The sequence below is a fragment of the Lissotriton helveticus genome, chromosome 9, assembly GCF_964261635.1.
Source record: "Lissotriton helveticus chromosome 9, aLisHel1.1, whole genome shotgun sequence".
Lineage (NCBI taxonomy): Eukaryota > Metazoa > Chordata > Amphibia > Caudata > Salamandridae > Lissotriton > Lissotriton helveticus.
In genome coordinates this window covers 937,852,394-937,869,041 of record NC_136070.1, presented here as the reverse complement: position 1 = coordinate 937,869,041, position 16,648 = coordinate 937,852,394, and the positions used below count along the sequence as shown (strand labels likewise).

Sequence of the window (16,648 nt, the reverse complement as noted above, 5' to 3'; positions counted from 1 at the left end):
ATGCGGATGTGATCAGTGGCAGCAATGAGGGCGGACGCGGTGCTGTGATCGGCGCGGAATCCATTTTGAGACTGATCTAAGATATCATGGGATTCAAAATAATTAATCAACTGTCTTGATGAATTTCTCTAGGATTTTTGCGGGGACAGGGAGAAGTGAGATGGGGCGAAAGTTCTTCAAATCAGATGGATCACCATTGGGTTTCTTTAGAAGTGGTGTGACAATGGCCTCTTCCAAGTGTCTGGATAGCTGCCAGATAGGAGAATGTTGAAGTCTGCAATCGGATTATGGACCAACTTAAGAGTGAGGGGCTTACAGGGGTCTGAGGGAGAGCCGGATTTGAGGTCCATGAGGAGAGCCAGGGTTTGTTGGGACGAGATCTGTGGAAAAGCTGCAAGAGTGAGAGGAGAACACTTTCTTTGGTTCTGAGTGACCTCCTCGACCTCAGGTTCTTCCGTTTCCATATGGTCAAGCTCCTGAAAGATTTTAAGGACCTGGTCATGAAAATAGGCAGCTATTCTGTCAGAGGTCTTGTGAGGGGAACAACAACAGGGTCCCTGGAGGTTCGGAGATCTCCTTGATCACCTAGAATAGCATGCTAGAAGAGTTGTCTGCTGTGAGGATCTTATTGGTGAAGAAGTGGTATTTGGCTTGAAATATGGTGAGTTTGTACTTCTGTAGCATAACTTTCTGCTTGACTTTTTCCCTAGCACAAAGGTCCAAACGCCATCTGCATTCTTGTCTGCGACACTCCCTTCTGAGTGATCTAAGTTCTTCAGAGAACCAAGGCGCAATTGGTTTAACTCTTTTAAAAATGCAGTTTTTATGGGGGGCAAAAGTATCGAGGGCCTCGGTGATCCAGTTGCAGAAACCCACCGCTGTAGGGGTAAATGGGCTGTGCCTCCTGGCATTGCTTCTTGCACTTAAGCATATGGATCCCGAATTCCCCACTATTATTGTGTGTGATTCGTATTACTGTATATAGTCCTGTAATGGTAATCTACATTATTGGCAAGAAAATTGACTCAGAGATTCAAAGGGTATCACAATCACACCTAAAATGCTTTTGGTTAAAGTAGTGGACCTAAAGGACAGGTTGCCACAAACACATGTAATACACACATGAAGTCTTCCACGTGTGGGAGCACATGCTGTAGGGAATTATTTGGCTGATAAAGTACAACCGGTATGCCCAGACGTGAGTTCCTTGCTAACTCTGCCACTGGTATTACGTCACACCTGACTAAAGAGCCCAATCTGGGTGAAACAGGCCCTGGGTTGCTTGTGTTCCAGTACATGGAGGACGTGGCCTGGCAGTTCGGGCTGGACTGTTCCTATTGGAGCAAGTCAAGACTAATTTGGACATGGCTAGGTTGAAACTGAGGTAGCATGGTGGGCGAAAAACGATGTACTGGAGTGTGGCCCACAGCGGCTGAAATTAATTCAAGAACTCCATCCATCACCTTGTTGTTGTTACAGCAGTAAAAATCAGGGCTGAGGCCTATCTCCTAGTTATCAATTCAGTTTCCTATAGGTGCAGATCATAGTTTTTTTTTATGCTTAATAAAACTACGTAGGTTTCAAAAAGGGCTGCATGATGAATAAATAAAATAGTCTTCATTCAACTCAGACCAACAAAACATAGAATGTACATAGCAGCAAAGTGCCATTGTTAATTACAAAGGCATTAACAAAAATAAAATAGTAGCGAAACATGAATCGACACTTACCTAGCATGACTGTTATGGGCTTTTGCCAGCTCCGGGGCATTTCCAATTGCATATCCTTTGCTCTTAAAAAGAAAACTGACAGGTTACTAATTGCCTCCAGTTGCAGAACATGAAATCAACAAGGTTCAGAGCACTATCAGGCTTATCTATCCTACTACCTTTTACATATGCTGACATAATTCACAATCATATTATCCAATGAAGTCAAAGCCATATTAAAAAAAAGAGCCCACACTAATTATAAAAAAGAGGAAGAAGAAGAAAAATTTTAAAAAATCAGGGCTTGTATTTTATCTGAATTATAGGAGAATGGCTCAATCTACTCACCCACTCACTGTGGCGAATCAGATTTTATCAGGGTAAGGCTATTATTAGGGCCTACTGGCCAGGTCTGACAAGAGACTTGAGCGAACATAGGTGTTCTGTTCATTCAGAAAGTGAATAAGCAATAAAGATGCATTCAATCTTGTTTTTGTTTTGTCACATTTGCTATGCGTTCAAAGTGACTGGGAGGTCAAATTGAGCTCATGTCTTCATACATATTGCTGTTTATTTTATCCTGGAGATTGCGATTTAAAAAATCCTCTACCCTTGTAGTCAGAGAAAGAAAAGTAAAGTGAACTTTCAGACAATCGTGCTGGGGTAAAGGCATTGTGAAATGAAAGACATGTCAGTTTTTCCAAACATTTAAGTAGCTTATAAATGAATTGTAGAAATATTTTAAAATACATTTCAGTACTGATGAAACCACTTTCTACATTCTTTTTTTTTTTTTTTTTTTTATAAAGACCTTTATTAGAGGATCACATCAAACATTTCTCGCCTACAACCCGTCGGGCCGGCAAACAGTAAAAAACACCTAGTCAGTGACATAGAACAAAGACACAGCCCAGTGCCGTCAACCCGGGGGTACGGCGGCGTTGCTGAGTGCGAATTTATAAGATCCCGAAGGATAGTGCCGGATTAGACAGGTCACATTTTGCATTTTAGCACATATGATAAGGTCAAAGTGTATAAAATTTCAAAAGGAAAACAAACAGAGAACATACCCCCCTGTAACTTGGTCGACAAGTGACATGACTGTAAGGTGCAGAGCATTTATGGTGCGTGCTTAGTGTCCAATGCATTTAAGAGCATGGAGTCAGGTAGCAATGGTCTGCCTTATACTTCCAGTGAGCTAGATTGCGCGGCCAGGGGAGGCTCACAGATGTTCCCCCTGTACTCGTTCCACCTGGACTACAATTCCACCCATTTACGGGGACAGCCTCCTGAGACATACACCGTCTTCTCCTGCAGCATGCACCAGTCCATGTCGCATTTCCAGTCTCTCAGTTTCGGCGGGCTGGGATCACCCCACAGCCTAGCAATGTTCCTTTTCGCTACCATCAGCCCAAGTGTTACCCAGATCCTTCCTTTGTGTGGTAAATCAGTAGGTTCCCAAATGTTGAGCAGACATCTTTTAGCCTCAGGGCGAATTTCCACCTCCCACACCTCCTGCATGCAACACACCACCCTCCCCCAGTACCTTTGTACGTGTTGGCAACCCCAAAGGATATGAAAGAAGGTACCCTCTACACCACATCGCCTTCTGCAGAGTCCGTCCCCACCTCTTCCCATCCTCTGCAGCCTCGTACATGAAATATAAATTCTGTGTAGTATTTTCAGTTGGATTAGGCGCAGTCGGGCTGATATTGCCACCTCACGGGGAGAGGCAAGAGCATAAGACCATTCCTCCTTATCAATTTCCAAACCATCAGCAGTCCATTTCTCTTTTAAGGGAAGGAGTAGGTCGGGGGAGTTATTTAGCAATTTTTTGTACGTTAGAGATATAGCATGTTCAGGCATAAGGCCATCTAACAGTCTGTCTTCAAGAGGGGAGCATTGAGGTAGTGTGGTGCCAGGTTGAATGTGTGTCTGAAGTGAGTGACGCACCTGTAGATATCGGAAGTATTCTGTGTGCGCCAATTCGTACGTTTCTTGCATGTGAGCGAATGTGTGCACACCTTGAGGGCCCCAGACGTCTTTAATTTGGGAGATCCCAATCAGGTCCCAATTACGGAATCCTTTCGTACGACCCAGGTTGCCTAACGTGTCCGAAGCCCAGAGTGGTGTAGCCATGGTGAGGACCCCGGACCAGCCTAGTTTTTTCTGGGCTATGTGCCATATCTGTATCGAGTGTTGTGTGGGTCCAGTGAATTGATGTTTACCCTTTTTAGAGTAGAGTGCAATTTCATAGTTTCCCCCGGGGAGTTGCCATCTGTCCATCCCGTAGGCCGGGTCGTTGCCATCCCCGTAGGTCCCCTGGTTAATCGCTGAGAGATGGGCCGCCCAGTAGTACTTACGGATGTCGGGGAGGGCTATGCCTCCGTCATACCATCCCAGTGTGAGTTTCGACAAGGCAATACGAGGGGCGCCCGCCCAAAGGAGAGTACGCTGAGCCGCCTCAATAGCCGTGAAGTAGGCGTTAGGCACCAGGTCTGGGTAATTTTGGAGGGCGTATAGGAACCTAAGCAGCGCCATCATTTTGAATAAGGCAGCTCGGCCTAGCAGTGACAATGGCAGGTCCTGCCAGGACTTGGCCTCTCGCTGGAGACGTCGGAGGGGAGGTTGACGGTTACGCTCGTAGGTCAGGGCCTTGTCCATGGAGATGAACACTCCCAGGTATTTGAAGCCGTCCTCAGCGACTGTGATGGGACACGTGTCGGGAAGCCTCGGGGGACTTCCTCTGAGGACGTAGAGATACGATTTGCTCCAGTTGACTCTGAAGCCGGAGTTACGACCAAAGCTAGCAAAGATGTCGAGCGCTGCGAGGATCGACCGCCGTGGCTTGGAGAGGTACTGAAGAATATAGTCAGCGTACAGGGATATTTTATCCTCCCATCCCTCCGCCCACTGTATTCTGCGAAGGTATACGTCGTGTCTGATCCAGGCAGCCAACGGTTTAAGGGAGAGGGCGAACAGGAGGGGGGAAATGGGACAGCCCTGTCTAGTTCCTCGCTCTAAAGTGAAGACCTCCGAGACTTTGTTATTCACTAGGACCTGTGCCAGTGGTTCCGAATAAAGGAGACGGACCCACTACATAAACTTGGGTCCGAAGCCCAGCTTTCGTAGGACAGCGAACATGTACGGCCATTCTAGGGTGTCAAACGCCATAGTGGCGTCCAGGGAAACCACCACCGCGTCTTCTTTGAGTTTATGGCGTTGCCCAAGCACTCCGTGTAAGCGTCGGATATTGAGGGCCGTATTTCGATGTGGCATAAAGCCTGACTGGTCAGGATGCACCAGCGTTCCAAGTACTGGTTTGAGTCTGTTGGCGAGTGTTTTCGCCAGTATCTTTGGCTCGGCGTTGAGGAGGGAGATTGGCCTGTATGAGGCACAGGATTCAGCGGGTTTCCCCTCCTTCGGGATTGCCACTATGGTGGCAATGCGCTGGTCGCGTGGCAGTATTCCTTCCTTCCTACTGGCCTCAAACATGGCTTTAAGATGCTTACATACAGTGTCAGGTTTAATCTTGTACAATTCGATCGGGAGGACGTTGGGACCCAACGCTTTCCCTGGCCGGAGTTCCATGAGCGCGCGCTGTATTTCGGCCTCTGAGTGGGCTGTCTATGGTCTCTCGGTCCTCATCAGTTAGAGACAGCAGTCGAATATAAGCGAGGAGGGCTATAGAGTCCTCCTCTGGACGGTCAGATACCTTCGTATAGACCTGCTTGTAGTGTCTAGCAAACTCATCCACTATGTCTCTAGGCTCTGTGAGGATCACTCCGGATTGCGTACGGATTAACGGGACTATTTTCCTGGCCTGCTGCTTTTTATCTAACCAGGCGATGAGCTTTCCGGCCTTGTCTCCCTGGTCGTACAGCCTACCCATCCTATGTCTAGCCACCGTCTGGGCCTCTTGGGAGACCAGCCCTCTGTATTCTGCCAGCTTGACCTGCCATTTTTGTCGGACCTCCCTGGCCCCTTTTTCAAGTGCTTCAGCCTCCAGTTCCGCCAGGTCCGCCTCAACTGTAGTGACCTGACAGCGCTGCTCCCGCCGTTTACCCGAAATGGCAGACAACGCCTCCCCCCTTACCACTGTTTTAAATGCCTCCCAAACTGTGACAGGGGAGTACACCGATCCCAAATTCTCATCAAAATAATGGGCGATAGAGGTATCAATTTTCCCCCGCGTGTCTTCGTTTTTTAGGTGCCTGGGGTTTATGGGCGCTACACACCCCTCCCTTCTGGATCCGAACGTGATGTGTGAAGTTACTGGCGAATGGTCCGAAATACCCCGGGTTAGTAGTGTGGCCTCTCGTACTGTAGTGTGGTGCTGCAGGATGGTGAGGATGTAGTCTATGCGTGAGAAGGTGTGATGCGGCCCAGAGAAGAACGTGAATTGGCCATCAGCGGGATGCAGGGGACGCCAAACGTCAGTGAGTCCAAAGGCCTCAAGAAAGTCAGCTAACCACTGTTGCCCTTGGGGTAGGTCTCTGGGGGGCTGTCTATCCAGGATGCCTGACACTACAGAATTGAAGTCTCCACCCAGGACTAACTGACCTCCGGGAAGGGAGAGCAGCAATTTGCCCAGGTCCGCAAAGGCTTGAGCCTGCAGGCCCGGCGGGATGTAGGCCGAAAGCAAGTTCAGCGTGTATCCCTCCCATCGTCCTGTGACCACCATGAAGCGGCCCTGCGGTTCTGATTTAATGCTATCAATGTGGAGGGGAAAGGAGCGGCGCAAAAGGATCCCCACCCCTCTGGAGCCTGAGGTGAAGCCGGAGTGTGAAGCGAGAGTGTATCCCCATCTGTTGAGGGCGTGGCACGTGTTACCCAGTAGGTGAGTTTCTTGCAGCATTACTATGTCCGGTTGGTGCCGTTTAATAAGTTGGAGGACTATAGTGCGCTTAAGTCTGTCCCCTAGCCCATTTACATTCCAGCTCATTATTTTTAAGCTCTTTTCCCATTGTCTAGCCATAACCATTGCTTTGTAAGCCATTTCTACTTAGCACCACTGAACCATTAAGGACATCATAGGCAGTCACTCTGTACGACCATAACAAACCCCCAACTCCCGTCCCTCCCCGGATCCCCCCCAGCGGCCATCGCCCACCCTGGTCCCCCCCCCCAAATGCTCTAACAGTGCAAACGGTAACATGTACATCCTACAGGTCCATTGTTCTCCTTTCTGCATGGACCCCAACCACCCCGCCCACCTCTGCAAAAGCAAAAAAAAACCCTCCCTGCCCCCTGCTCCGTGGGTTTCAAACTACCCACCACCCCAATTAGCAGAGCGCCTGTCGCCCAACCCAACCCCGGTGAAACACCGAGGAACTTCTAACTCGGGATATACGTGGCCAGCTCCGTCCCGGCCGCCCTCCCGCAGCGTCCCAGGTCATTTAGTCCCTCAGGCCTTAGGTGTGCTAGTACTGTAGGGAAACCCAGCCCTTAATCAGTGGGCAGGCCCCGTCTCACCCTCCCAGAGCGATCAGGCACACAAACAGGCACACTTTATACATTACAGTCCGGCTTCTTCCAAGTTCTGTGTGCGTCGTTTCAGCGCGCTGTGTTTTCTCCGGGCGAGTCCCAACGGGGACTGTTTGACCTCGAGCGCCAGGATCGTTGACTCTGCCCACCAGCCTCGGCTCCCCCCGTCGCCGATCCAGGAGAGGGGTGCCCATTGTCTCTCCACTGTCCGCCAGTTTGAAGGGGTTGGGCCGTCGCCAACGTTGCGTCAATCCACTCCTGTACCGTTGTCGGTGAGGTGAAGAAGTGGGACTTGCCATCATGTATAATCTTCAGTTTTGCGGGAAAAAACATCATGTACCGAACTCCATGTTCACGGAGTGTCGCCTTGACTACCTGGAAAGAGCGCCGTTCCTGTTGCACTTGTAGCGTAAAGTCAGGGAAGAAGCGTACAGTGGACCCTTCATAGTGCAGGTCCCCGTGTTGTCTGGCAGCCTGCAGTATCGCATCCCGGTCTCGGTAGTTAAGAATTTTGGAGATAATTGTTCGCGGCGGGGCTCCAGGCTTGGGTTTAGGAATTGGAGCCCGGTGTGCCCGCTCAACGGTAAAGATCTTGGAAAGCTTCTTGGATTTAAGGTGGCGGAGTATCAGGTCCTCAAGAAATAGCTCCGTGCTGTCAGCTTCCAGTCCTTCCTCCACGCCCACCACGCGTATGTTGCTCCTCCGAGCCCTACCTTCCTGGTCATCGAGCCGCAGTGCCATCTGTCTGTGCTGGTGGATAAGCTCGTTGACCCTGCTTTCGAGCTTCTTCTCCGACTCCTGGAGGGCCTTAATGTCCACCTCGTTGGTTTTCGAGCGGTCCGTGGTCTTCCCCAAGTCGGCGCGGAGCAGGTTCACTTCGATGGTGATCTTGTCCATCTTCGTTTCAAGACTAGTGCCGAGTGACTGGATTGCCGCCATGATGGACGTTAGAGAGGGTTTCGCCTTGCCCGTGACTTCCCTCCCCTCCCCTCCGGACTGCGTCTGAGACTTAGGCACTGTGTATTGGTCCAGTTTATTCGTTTGGGACACAACACCCCCTTTAGGTCTCATGGTCGATTTGGCGCCCCTGGGGTCGGACGGTCCGTCACCCACCTTCTTCTGGGCCGCCGCCAGTGCAAATCCACTCCCCGGCACAACCAACCCTAACCAGGGCCAAAGACTCTGTTGTAATGCAACTATCGTCCAGGCGCTATAATAGCGTGGGGCCTGCTGTCATTGGTGTGCCCCGAGACTATACGTCGCAATCCGGTGCTTCCCAGGTCTTCTGCAGCTCCCAGCCGGCCTCACTGTCGACAATGACCCAGGACCAGCCTCTTCCACAGCCGTGGGTATGTTTCCGGTCTTTAGGGGGTGTCTGTATGTATCAGCCAAGGGCAGCTGCTCCCTGGGAGGCTGTGAGTAGCAAAGGCCCTTCGGTTTCCCCTCACTCTGCGTGATTGAAGCACTGTGCTTGGCAGCCCCCCTTACCGCTTGGGTAGGAGTGTGCTCGAGTTTTCGGGTCCCCTTAGTCCTGGCGTTAGTCTCTGTCCGCCATTCAGACGTTCCTGGCACCGCGGTGTGTGCGCGCCGGTGCGGAGGCCACGCCCCCCGCCTCTCTGCCGCGCACCGCAGCAGGCCGAAAGCCGGGACCTCAGGTGACGGAGGGCCGCCTCCGGGCTCCAGGGGTGGGACGCAGGGTCGCCGCCGGCAGCCGCGGCCGTTTTGCGGAGCCTTCCGAGGGTCCGTCAAGCCCGGAATTAAGACCGAGGCGTCGCCTGACCTGAGGGAACTGGGGGCTGGCTTCAGAAAGCCTCCCAGCCAGGATTTCACTCGGATTTAGAAGGGGACGCTGACGGTCCCGGCGGAGCTAGGGATTCAAGCGGCCATTTCCTTCAGCGCCTGGCCACGCCCCCCCCACTTTCTACATTCTTAAATGTGATGGAATACTTTACTTGGAGATCGTGCAAAATATATATATTTTCTGACACTATATCCACCCATTATTTCTTGTATGCTGCCTACTTGGTCGTCAAAACTGAATGTCAGAGAGAGAGTTTGTGGCCATTTCAATGGAAATGTGCTGTCTGTAAATGAAAGTGCACTCACATCATGCATTGGTAATTATTTATTAAAAGTGAGAGTTTTCAAATATGAACTGAGAAATATTACTGACCCCACCCTGATGACATTGCTATTTGTGAACTAAGAGGCAAGTCAGGGGTCATGGTGTGCCCTTTATTTTTTTAACACTTTATTTTTCGATCATTTAAACATCGTGTACATGTCATCACAAACAAGCAGTATACCAATTCAAAATCTCACACCTTTTAGTTCAATGGCAGTCGTAATCATGGCAGCATTAATACCAGTCACCTACTACAATTATCCCGTAATATAAAACTTGTGCTTAGCCCAACTCCACACCCCTGCTGCGTAGTTTTCATCACCACACCTCTCCCAACCCAACATCCCAATCTCCCACATGGGCACTTCTTATCGAACCGTGGGCCTTTCCGGCTGTATATATAACATCCACCCGATCATCCCACTCCCTGCGGTTCAAAGCCTTTTTCTATCTGCATGTCTGAAGCCTGTTTATGAGCTGCAACAAAGTCCCTGAATGGACCCCATATGTCTCTGGGGTGGGATATCAATGGCATCAAGCTGGCATAACATTCGGCATGAATATTGCAATATGTGAGACTTTGTAAGCAGTCCTGTAATATGGGAGCAGTTTTCCGGCCCCAATGTATGGCAACCTCTCTTTTGGCCAAAAGTAGTCCCAGGGAGGCCAATGTCCTTACTTTTTTGGGGATCTGTACAGTGTATCCTAACAGCGCAATCTGAGGGGCGGGATTCAGAGGGATGCTGATTATTTTCCCCATGGTCGTGTGTACGCCCGTCCAATAAGCCTGCAATCGAGGCCAAGACCAATATAAGTGTATGAAATAGGCATGTGGTGCAGCGCATTTCAAACATGAATGAGACCTGTTGGCGTCTATTCTGTGTGCCATAGCAGGAGCCACCATTTTGTAATCCAGGTTGAGTAAGGATAAAGGGCGATACGAGCCGCATTGTATATGGTCTTTGCCGGGCTTGGGGAGGAGAATTATTACTGCCTTCCGGAAGGTGTATCCGCTTAAACTTCGATGAGCTGCGGGGCCAAAAGATCGTTGAACTCCTTACAAAAATCTCCTGTGAAACCGTCCAACCCTGGGGTGGTGGAGCCCCAGATGGTATCGATGGGGAGTGTTACATCATCAACTGATATTGGTTCCGCCATGAAGTCTTGCATATACTTGCATATACTTCTCCAAATACACCAATGCGATTGCTTTGAGATAATCTGTCCGGGCAGTGTTGTCAGGTCCCGTCCTAGATGTATAGAGGATTGTGTAATAGTCTAAGAATTCATCCCGGATGATGGATGTAGTGTCAAGCGTGTCACCTGTAGCACATTGTAGCTCAGTAACTTACGATTTACAATACGGTGGCCTCAGCATTTGTGCTAGCACCCTCCCCGGTCTTTCTCCCTCCCCATAACGCCAAGCTGTGTGATATTTCCCCAGATACAATATTTCCCGGTCCGCATTGTCTCTGTACTCAGACAGAAGAGAGAGCCTTGTTGCCAGATAGTCAGGGGGTTGGGGACACCAATGATTGGGAATGTAACTCGGCGATGTCCTGTTCAATGCGGGTCATCGTGTTGGAGATCTTTGAGCACACTGGCGTGCTTAGAGATGCAGACTCCTCTAATAACAGCTTTAAAGCCCTCCCATAATACGGCCCTAGTGTCCACCGAACCAGTATTAAGCTAAAATAGTCTATCGCTTCGCGCAACTCTGCTTTGAATACTTCGTCCTGGAGTGCTCTGCCGGGAAGCGCCACTGCTGCTCGTAGAAGTTTCATGTGTAGTACTATCGGGGAGTGATCAGAGTATGTTCGAGGGAGTGTCCTGTGGAAAGCAAACCAGTCAATAACGTCGGGGGATAGCAGCCAATAGTCAATCCTGGTCCAGGTGTTATGTTGGACAGAATAGAGAGTGTACTCTGTCAACGTGGGATTGCGGATCCGCCAAATATCAACCAGGGCGTAATGTTCACAGAGGTCATTCAGAGCTTGCCCCACTTGAGGCTTGGAGTCTGGGGCACAGGAAGTACTGTCAAGCACTGGGTCAAGTAATAATTAGGTCTCCACACAATAGCATCTTCTGAGGTGCATATTTTGCAAGCTTAGCACCCATTGCGTGGAAAAATTCGGGTGCATCTACATTCGGGGCGTAGATGATAATCAGTGCAGTTCTGTGGCCCCACACAGAACTAACAACTATAATGTATCTACCTTCTGGGTCTCGAAGGACATCACTGAGGCTAAAGGGGACTCTTTTGAGGACCAGGATAGCGGTGCCCCTGGCGTAGTTGCTATAATTGGCAAAGAATCTATGGGCGCCCCAACTAGTGCCAAAGCGCTGTGCGTCGGAGGGGGGCAAATGCGTCTTCTGTAGGTATGCTATATCTATGTTGTATGGTGTGCCGTTTATCTGGGTTAGATTTTTATTATACATGGAACAAACGTTTAGTCTATTAAATAAAACAAAATAGTTTTTGTACAACAGACATGATGAACGCACATATTTGAAGATCCTCTCATATAGGATAATGAAGGAAATGGCGGCCTAGTGAAATAAAACATTTGGCTAGGATCAAACAATTTGAGATCAGTAAACTGGTCAAATTGTTTGATCCTAGACAAATATTTAATTTCACCAAGTCGCCATTTTCTTCATTATCATAACAGTTAGGTCAAAAAAATTATTCACGTCACTAGACGAGCAGGTCTGGTAACATTTTTATATTTTTTTCCAAGGCCTGTGGATCGCTTAACTCTTTTGCACACCTCCATCACAAAATCAAAAGGCAATTTTTTTAACTTCTCTTTTGTTTTTTTAAATACCCTTACTTAGGTTTTCACAACAGGTACATGAGCTGCTTAAGACATTATAATTTTACCAGAAAGAAAAATAAATTGGGGGGGGGGGGTAGGAGATAAAGTTAAGTATTTACATTGCCTGAGAGGGTACTTGTTCATCTCATGGGGGATAGATACATGTCACACAAAGTCGATTGGTGCATCAAGTTCTACATGGCAGCCAGATCTTTTCAAATGTATGCATCTTGTCATTAAGTAGTGCTGAGAACTTTTCTATAGGATAATTCCATACTTTACACCACCACAAGTGCAAATGGGAAGAGTGACTGTGTGGAACCCATCTTTTATTAGTGATACCAAATGTTTAAGGCTCCAAGCCCTGCTAAGTTGACATAGGAAAATTATGTAGATGCATGTTATTTCTATGACTTACAAGTAAAGCTGCTTTTTTAACGCAAGGCTTACCCAAGAAAGATACAAGAACAGAGCAGGATGCTGGCTTAGCCGCAAGTATTTCAGCAGATCACATTTAGAAATATTTCTGGTACGTGCTATGATATTGCAAATTAATACATGGAAAAGTACCAAGGCTAATACATTACATTACAGTGGAAAGTCCCAAGACTGCCAAGTACTCTAGACACGTGGTCAACAACAGAACATCTCGGACCATAAATGGTATACCGCAGTCTAGGTCAATCTTGATTGGACAAATATTTATATGCTTAATTTCTGCTACGTGCATTATGACGCAGTTTCCTTTGTGGTTTTTGTCAATAAAAGCTGTCAGAAATATCACATCTTCGGACACTCAGCGGCTATGCCGACGGTCTCCGTGCGTATTTGCATTGTCTTGTTGGTCTCAAATAAATTCTGTTCATCTTATGTGCTGACAGAGTTGGATTTGTGGTATGATTTCTATATTCTTTATTTCAGCTCTCAGCTCCCACATTTGGGGTGAGAATGCGGCCCTAAGATCACGAACTTCTACCGCCACCGGGCCGCTGGACTTCAGCTTCGTTCGGAGGCCTGAGGTTTGATTACTTTTATCTCTGTCTCTCTTCCTTTCTCCATAGCTGAGGGACTCTGCCTGCCCTGAGATGGTTTTTGTAATATATAAAACAAGTGGTTCTGTTGGGTGGTGCAATTGCTTTGATCCGTGTGCAATTGCACCATCCAACAAAACCACTTGCTTCCTATATTACAAATACGCAGGTTCTGAGGGACACAGGGTCACCCCATTAACGCTAATGGCGAGACGGTTTTTGTCATATCTCTGGCTCCTGCCTTTCTCCCTCTCAGCACATTTGCATGGACATTTTCTAGTGCATTTCTTTTATCCCTACTCTCTTCTTTTACTCCGTGCCGGTGATGCCGGTGTGCTTTTGTCCCAGAGATATATTTCTCTCTTGCGATTCAACTAACTACATGACTATCATAGCAGCTATTTGGATCACTTTCTTCTGCTTCCTCTTTGTGGCTTTAATAATATATTTCTCAGTCTGTCATCACTCGGCTGCAGACTGTACCTCTGTTTAAGGTTAGCACTAGCTTCGTGCTGCTGACAGTGCTTTGCTTCCTGCACCGTCCACGGTATTTGACCTCTGATACTGCTGCCGACCTCTATCCATCTCTCTAATGTGCATTTTTGCTCTCAAAGTTTAGTTTCTGCGCCAAATCCTCACCCCGCATGGCCGGCGACTGCGTCCCTCCGCACTTTTCTACACGCAGTGTCTCCCTAGTGCTAAGCAGCACTTGGCTGGCTATGTACCAAGGAGGGCGAACATCTGCACTTCCGACTTGCCTGCTGAGAGTCCCCGGCCTAGGGGGGTGGAGGAACTTTACGGCTACTTCCCATTGACTGGAGCGGAGGTCGGTAGGCATTGCCAGAATCAACGTAAGTTTTGGTTGAGGATCTCCATCCTCCGGGTTAGGTTGTAGCAGGTAGCGCCTCGTTTTAGAGTTGCGGCAGTTTTTGCTCCCCAGGTACAAGTGGCAGCAGTATTGGCTCCCCTGGGTGTGCAAAGAGTTGATGTTCGGAAGAGATATCGTGGGAGTGGTAGCCAGGCGGGCTACTCTTTTCGTTGCAACAGGTTTTTAAGATTGTAAAAAAGGATTTTTTTTTCATTGTTTGGTGTAGCAAAAAAGAATTTGATCTTTGTTCAACATTGGTTTTGTATTGTTTTTACGTATTCATACCGTATATTGTAAAAGTGTAGTATAAGTGTTACTCATTGTGATGGATACGTTCGCGGTTGTATGTATAAATGTAATAGTGTGTTATGTATAAATGTATGTTTCATATGTCTTTAAATGGGTTGTGTAATTGTGTGAAGGCCAGAATCCATGCTTAAAAATTATGATGATCTTCAAAAAAACAGGGTAATTAAAAAAACCTAATCACAAAAGGAATATAGCGTGGTTTATGCAGAAATAGAAGCAGTACAAGTGACAAGGAAACCAGGTCCATTCTTGTGTATACTATACATACCACAGCAGCATCACAATCATTTCCACCATGGGCAACCCTCTGAGTAAAAATAATTTCAATAGCAGCAAGCCAGTTCTACTTAAAGACTCCCCAGCATACCACGTGGCCCTACGCCAAGGACTGGGTTCCATACTCTTTATACATAAATGGCATAACCTGGCAGCGAAGAGACTGGATTTGCAATTTCCGTGTAATGGAACTTACGACTTAAATAAATTGTCATATTTGAGACAAACGTTAAAGCTAAAAGGAAAGATGATAAGGCCCATACATACAGTGGGAGTAGTTTTATGCGAGGGATTTGGTTCTGTGTGCTATGCGTGCAAAAAGCAATGTGAAAAGTAAGGTGCACAAGGAATTGTTAGAAGTTAAAAACAAACTGCTGAATGAGATGGCAAAGAAAAATACAAGTGAATATTGGAGAAAGAGTTAGATGTCGTAGGAGTGTATCCATGCATTCCAGTTGACAATGAACAAGAATTCAAAAAGAGGAGGAGGGAGAAGAGGATACAGTCCTTGAAGACCTACTAATGGGGAGGGTGACGGGTACAAGACAGCCTCCCATTACAAACGAAGACAACACCGTCACTCCCGCAGCACAACAAACTGAACTGTCTGCTGTGGATCAAGCAGCTTGCACAGCTCTAACACACAAACTTCTGAGCGAACAAGTTACAAAAATATACTTGCAGCCATCCCACAAGTCGCCTCATTAGAAGTAATGAGGCAGGAAGCTGTACACGCACCTTCAAAATACAATGATAAGAAACACCAGTTGCTAGAAAAATGCACAGAAAGACAAATCACAGTTCCACGTTTAATAAATAATCAATGGAAACAACTATTTGATGACAACAATTGATGAATCGTTTTCGATTGAACAGTGGCGGGATCTAATATGGGACATATGTACGCATGTACACCAGACTGCTCATGACATCACCACAATAGAGAAGGCTATGGAAGGAACACAGCAAGGTCCATTCCAGGCCAGACTAAACAGTCTTAGTAGCACACATAGTGCAGCCCCGTGCCAACATGCATCACCTGTAATGGACAGGAAAATGCTGAAACCAGACCACCAAATGCCAGAATTTCTTACACCAGATGGTGGAAGGGACACTCCAAGTAGACACATTTACAGCAAAACAGTGTAGACAATATCAGGAAAAAGTGTTGTCATTGGCATAAGCTGGCCTGATAGATAAGGGTCCACAAGCACACAAGGCATATGTACAGCAAGCCAAGAAACAATGCCCAGGCACCGCAAACGATCCCCCACCACTACCTCCACAGTACTGCTGGGACGTAGCAAAATTTAGTTTCACAGACTCAGATCTGCAAACATGGGATGAGGCCAGAACAAAAAAAAACACTGAAATATGCAGTGAAGAAATTAGAACAGTGGAAGAAACTAATACACATATTCACAGTGATAGAAGTAGCTCAGAACCTTACCCCTCGCACTAGGGATTTAGCCCCTGCAACTGTTTCACCAACATTGATTATGCCCCTGCGAGAGGTGCCCCCTCCACCAGGAAGTAAAGATGACAAACTAGCATATGTCCATGTCCCATGGTCCAGGCAAGACATTATGTGCTTCAGTAAAGATTTCCCTAAATTAAGAGAAGAAGCAAGGAGGTGGTACACAGAGTTCGACAGAATGGCAGTTCTGGGGGACTGTTATGGAGGGAGTTTGATGACCTATTCAATATAATTGTGCCAAAGGATCTATGGGAAGACTGCAAAAGAAAAGTAGATTGGCCAAGGAGGGAGCCAGACAGGGGAAAATTAGGAATTCCAGGAGCAGAGGTAGACGAGAAATACCAGGAAGAAGTGAAATATTTGAAGGAAAAAGTCCAAGAAGATAAGGTAGACTGGAACAAAATAACACATACAAAACAAGAACAAGATGAGAGTGTGAACTCATATTTTGACCGCCTTCTGCAAGTCTACCAGCAGAACAGTGGATTAAAGAATCCAATGGGAGATGCATTGTCTGCATTTGTTACTATTTTTGTTCAAGGGCTGA

At 47.5% G+C, this 16,648-nt stretch overlaps 1 protein-coding gene across 1 annotated transcript in view; it reads right to left on the bottom strand.

The window, feature by feature from the left end:
• The window catches only part of BAP1 (BRCA1 associated deubiquitinase 1), a 178,729-nt gene that overhangs the window by 115,303 nt on the left and 46,778 nt on the right, over positions 1-16,648 (bottom strand). The window contains exon 6 of the mRNA XM_078661169.1: positions 1,731-1,792. Within this exon, the coding sequence (XP_078517295.1) occupies positions 1,731-1,792 (62 nt within the window). The remainder of the gene's footprint in view (positions 1-1,730; positions 1,793-16,648) is intronic.